This window comes from Schistocerca cancellata, chromosome 6 (assembly GCF_023864275.1).
Source record: "Schistocerca cancellata isolate TAMUIC-IGC-003103 chromosome 6, iqSchCanc2.1, whole genome shotgun sequence".
Lineage (NCBI taxonomy): Eukaryota > Metazoa > Arthropoda > Insecta > Orthoptera > Acrididae > Schistocerca > Schistocerca cancellata.
In genome coordinates, this window is record NC_064631.1 from 152,234,907 (window position 1) to 152,240,906 (window position 6,000).

General features: G+C 35.6%; 1 protein-coding gene across 1 annotated transcript in view; it reads left to right on the plus strand.

The window, feature by feature from the left end:
- The window catches only part of LOC126190941 (cysteine protease ATG4B), an 86,621-nt gene extending 84,038 nt beyond the window's left edge, over positions 1 to 2,583 (plus strand). The window contains exon 10 of the mRNA XM_049931583.1: positions 1,626 to 2,583. Within this exon, the coding sequence (XP_049787540.1) occupies positions 1,626 to 1,687 (62 nt within the window). The 3' untranslated portion in view covers positions 1,688 to 2,583. The remainder of the gene's footprint in view (positions 1 to 1,625) is intronic.
- Positions 2,584 to 6,000: the final 3,417 nt, after the last annotated feature.

A 6,000-nucleotide genomic window follows, 5' to 3' on the forward strand; every position in this document is an offset into this window, starting at 1 on the left:
CAGAGGCATCAAAAGAAGGGGTGACACATGGGTAAGATGGGGGGTGTGACAACCTTTACATCATGTGACACATCCACAGCATCACTGGGTAGAACTGTGGTGAAATCAATGATAATTTGATATCATTAACTTTCGAGCTGTGATCTTTTGTTTTGCACATGTCAGTACCTTGCTGTTTGTAGCATCGCCGTACATGAGCGTCATGTCACACGTCACCAAACTTTTGCAGCATTACAGAGAAAGGTTGTAGATATCTTGAAACCAAATTTAAAACTTGTGCATTGTAGTGGGAGAGAACAATAGGGTTTCGAAATGTGATACTTTTTTTGCACAGTGGCCTACATTGTTTACCATAAAATCATTGCAACTCATATTATAAGCAGCTTTAAATGGACCATAGAAGCAACATGCTGAGGGTGAAAGAAACAGAGCATCATTTTTCTTCTGTCCAATTTGTCAGTTTAGGAGATATTATAATTTTTTAATGAAAAGATTTCAGGAAACAGCCTTATCAGAAACATGAACTATGCATCAGTTGACATGTTTTGAGCAATATTTTACAAATATCCTGTTAATAAGTCACAAGTCAAAAATACTTACTCCACCAACACTATTGCATGCAAAGTGGCATCAAAAAATTACTTGGAATGTGCTCCAAAACAGACTTTTAGCTATGAGTTATGAATAGAAGGATGAACATCTGGATTTAACACACAGGACTAGCCACTAGAAGTCTGATATATGCACAACCACTCAATTTATTTTCGCTTTTTGAATTGTGAAATACATCATATTACCCTCTTTGTCATCGTACCAAACTTTCCACTACACTTATTCTCTGTTCCTCCATAAAGCAACAGAAATCTACATCAACAAATGTAAGATAACATGCAGTTCAAGATGTCTCCTTTTTCAGGATTCTCCTGATAATTTTCTATTTGTTTCAAAATGCCTAAGGAAATTTAATTTTACATGTTTTACAAAGATTTTACACTCATTAAAATAATAAGTAACTATTATCTAATGAATTTTTAATGTATTATATAAGATGTGGTCTGACCTGAGTACTAAAGATATGAAAGTTTTAAATCTCACACACAATGTTTTGATCATTTTACATTGTTTTGTGGGACCCCCCTTCAACTCAAAAGTGTTTCTCCTGTATCCACAAAAAACTGGGAGTATTTTGCCGTTACTTAAGGAGATCTAGTGGTGTACAAAAGAGAAGTCCTGTAATATAGTAACACTACTGGCTCTTAACAGAATGCAGTGATGTACCAATATTTGTTTATGAGACATAGTTTTCACCACAACAATTCACAAGTATTACTTCCAAATTGCTAATCACATTTCCATATCCTCATTTGTCTCAACAAAATTGCAGACAAAGATTGGCATGACAACTTACGTATTATTGTCTGTTATCCAGTTGGTGAGATTTTTTTTTTTATATTTTTGCCCAAAATTTGGCAATCCCCTCTATGTCTTAGTGCTGGCTCTGTGTTAGTATATTATAATTTATAGATTTGGGTATATGGCATAGTACCATGAATGAGGTTAATATTAGAATTTAAATTATTTGTATTGAGTGTAAGATTTATGTAAATATATTTTCTTCTTTACAGCATACGATGATTGTGGAAGGCAGTTTGATGACTCTGATAATGAATTTGAGTTACTGGGGTAAACGGGACTGTTACCTGCACAATTAAATACGTTTTATACACTTAAAATTCTAGTGCTTATGTACTCTCCAGACTATTAATGTGTCGTTGTTTTGAACATGCAGAGTACAAGAAGCCAAGGTTATACATCACAGGTACCTTAAGCAGCTGACTGCATTGTCAATTGTTGTATCTAAATTATTTTTGACATTTTCAAACTGTTGCTTATTTTATGTGTTATGGTCTGCTTGTGAGATATTTGTTGCCTTTTTTACATGTATATAAGATGTTTGTTATACAGTAATGTTGTTTTATATACTCTTATGAAATCAGTTAGATTTCATGGATGTAGTGTGTAGTTTTTATGAGGAGGAGGAGGAGGAGGAGAAGAAGGAGTTGCTGCAGTTTTTATAGCCTCATTCTGTACTAAAACTGAATGCAGTTTTTTACACAAATGGTTCAGTTTTTCAGATAGCTGTCAGAATTTGAGAGAGAAATAAGTTGTATTACTAAGGGAAAGATAGTTGTTATGGTAACATAGCAATCTGTTTTTGTTTCAAGCTGGAATTTCACTGTGAAACGTATGTATTAGTGGTGGTTACCCTCATTATCACCCAGTTTCACAAATAAATCATCACTGAATCAGTCAGAAATAGTAGTAGCTGCAGATTGCAGGTCTTTTAAATAATTGTGGTGTAAATATGATATATGTTTCAAAGTTCCTCTAGTCATTTTTGTTTTCTCTTATTTTGCTTTCTTGAATATGAGCATTAGAGTTTAAAGTTAAAATTCTACTACACAGATGTGAGAGATTTTGTGTACTTGCAAGTATCATTTGGATATATGTGGCCAAAATCATTAAATGTCTATACATTATGACTTCCCCAATCTTCCTCAATAAACTTTTATGAAAACAGAATTTGGTGAATATCTTTAAACTAAGTAAAAAGGGTTTCACTTGTAAGTAATATATATTTGGTAAATCAAGTGGTGTTCTTGTGTTTCTCCATTTCCATGACATATCTGTAACATTTTCCAGGTAAATATTTTGTAAAACTATATTAAAAAAAACTGAATCATTTAAAATGTTGAGGAAAACATTTGAGATATAGCCTATTGTTGGAAGAAAGATGACACTATTTTATTAGTATATATAGTATATATATAATTACATTCTTGTCTGTGCCCCCTTCCCATTTTTGCATATTATTAACTAGGAATGTTCAAAAAGGAACAAAGAGTTCAAACACCCAGAAATGTAAGAGAGAGAAAAAAAAGCATATGTAATTATTACAGTTTCATGTATTATGAATCTTTTACTTACATAAGACTGTCAAATTCCATTCCTTTTTCCTCATTTCACATTTTGGTTTGATGAATTGCCAGTAATCAAGAAACTACAATGATGATAACTTTAAATCACTTCTCTTTAAAGGCAGTGTGTACATGGAGAGACAGTCACAGGCTGTTTGCAGATACCACTCGTATATCTAATTCAGAAAAATACTAAGAAGTGAAGCAATAAGCTTGTGATGGAAAGGTCTGCAATGAAAAAATAGAAAATGACAAATATTTTTCCTACCATTTGAGCATAATTTTCCATCTTTTCATGTGCCTTGCAGTCATCCTTAACAAAATGCAGACTGTTTGATGTCTGGGTGTCTCTGCTTATGTTTTGATTGTGAAGATTTCCTGGCGGTTACTGACTTGTTGATCATGTTATCCCTTTAAAAATCCTAAATGATTCATAGCATTCCTGTATGAAAATTTGGCTTCTTGGTATAATATTCTGTATTGTAGACAGGCAGTTCCTGTTTCAGTATTGGCTCTGTTAATGTTATGTAGTATGTGATATAAAACTTGTAGCTATTAACCAAAATACACTACTGAAGCAGCTTTGTGCAGTGTTGAATATATTTTCTTGTTCTACTGTAGCTTGTTCTAAAGCATAGTATCTGACTGGAAAGATGCAGCAGAGAAAGTGTGTCACAGTGTGTACCTGTAAAGTGCACAAATTTCCACATAATTTAGGAGGAAAAGTGTAAAATTTCGTAACTTGTCTCAGTAAGAGCACTGATGACAATGGTTGATTGGTTCTTTTAAATTGCTAAATAATATGAATGTAACATCAGCTCTATGTAAAGAATAATTTTGCTTATTTCTGGTTATAAAGTAGTTCTGTAATGTTTCACTGAAATAGTTATATAGTGTTTCATTGAAATGGATGAACTGGAATGTCATACAGTCATAGAACTCTTTGATTTGAACAGTTTATCAGTGATGGAAATTAATCCCAAGTTAGTGAAGGAGTATAATGAGTCTTTGTGTTTATTCTCAACACTTGTGAAATATATAGCAAGATAGAAACATGGCCAAACTTTTCTTGGAATTGATACATGTGAAAGACATTTCAGAAATGCACTCCCCGATGAAAATGGTGAGAAAATACACATTATCATATTAAGCAGTCAGGTATTAAAGGTGTATAAAATAGTTGACACCATTGGTTTATGGGAAGGAAGGTTATGGTACGTTTTACATGAGAAATTAATTGTGCGAAACTTGTGTGCAGCATGTGTTTAATCCTGACCAAAATCAAATACAAAAACCAATTTCTCCACAGTGTTTGGACCAGTTTATTATTATTATTATTATTATTATTATTAATACTGACACACACAATCACACAGGATGAGATGTGCTGTGGTTAAGGTACTGGACTTACATTAGGAAAAAGCAAGGTTCAAATCTCATCCAGATTTTGTGCTGTATCCTGTTACTAGTGCGTGTGCCAAAAGTAGTGTCGCTGTGCATGTGTACTTAGATCAACCACCAACTGTATCAGTGCAGGAAGGCCATTAAATGCCGCCTGCAGGAAGCATGCACACAGAATGGTCTTGGCTGCACCGTCAAATGGTGACTCGCGCTTATATATTCACGGAGCAATGCTAACTGACTCTCACTATGTTCTTTTAGTTTGTTCTGCTCACATCACTTGTTCTGTGTATCGCTTATGTTTCACCTTCTGTATGATTCTCTTGTCTTGTTATTTGTGGAGTCACGAGAGGCTTTTTTCTTGTCCAGGATGGACACATTTTAGGCATTTGGATTTTCTATCACCAACACAGTTGAGCTGATCAGGTACCGCATTCTCAATTGAAAACACAAGGTGAGGAGTTTTTGGCCTTGTTTACAGAAGGTATAGCATATACTACAAATTTTTCTGCCCATATTTCTTTGAAATTCATGGCTCGGCTTCATTTTTGTCATGTGTATCCTATTCCTGTCACTCTCCACTGGTTGTAGTTTGGAAGCCACTGGGGAAACTTCGCCTCTGTGGCAACTCCAGTTCTACTGTCAGCATGCAGTAGATCATGGATATGTATCCCCTCCCACATGAGGAGGAACTGTTGACAAAAATATACGGTGGCTGGTACTTCCCTAAAATTGATTTGTCTGAAGTGTATCTACAGGTTACTGCAGATGGAGGGACTCAGCAAGTTCTGATTTTGAATGCTCCTTTTGCGTCTCTATCAGGATTTGTGGCTTTCTTTTAGTGTGGCTATGCCATTTTCTGATTATTTTTAGAGCAATTGACTATGCCTCTTCTGGTTTGCATTAATTAGTTAGATGATATTGTTGTCATGGGCTCCTCCACGGCCAACCACTTGAAAGATTTGCACACTTTGTTTTCTGTTTTACAGTCCACAGGCTTATTGTGTAACCTTGCAAAATCTGTTTTTTCAACCTTCTATGGTTTATTTGGGGTTCAAGGTCTCTCAGGATGGGGTTCGCCTTCTGTCAGACCACATCTCCACTGTTAGTCTATGCCATGCTCCTTGTCCACAAAGGAGCTTTAGGCCTTTCTAGGCAAGATAGTTTACTGCCATAAATTTGTGCCAGAAGTGGCCACATTGGCCCACCTGTTGCAAGCCTTGTTATACAAGAATGTACCTTTTCGCTGGAGCCTGGATTGCAAACTTGCTTATAAGATGTTGAAATACAAACTACCATTGGCCCCTTGTTTAGCTACATTCTCTCCAGACCAGCACATAGTTTTGGCAATTAATCCCTCACAGTACAGCCTTGGTGCGGTCCTGGCGCACTGATATGCCAACGGGTCAAAACAACCAGTTGCTTTTGCCTCTAAATCTCTCACTTCAACCCGTTTTACTCTCAGGTGGGAAAAGAGGCTCTTGCCATAGTCTGTGCTCTCCAGAAATTTCATGTTACACTTCCTTGTCTGACAAGGCAGCACACCACCTACAATGCTGGGCACTGTTCTTGTCTTGCTAAAATTACAAAATACATTTTTGACCTATGTCTAAACATTCCA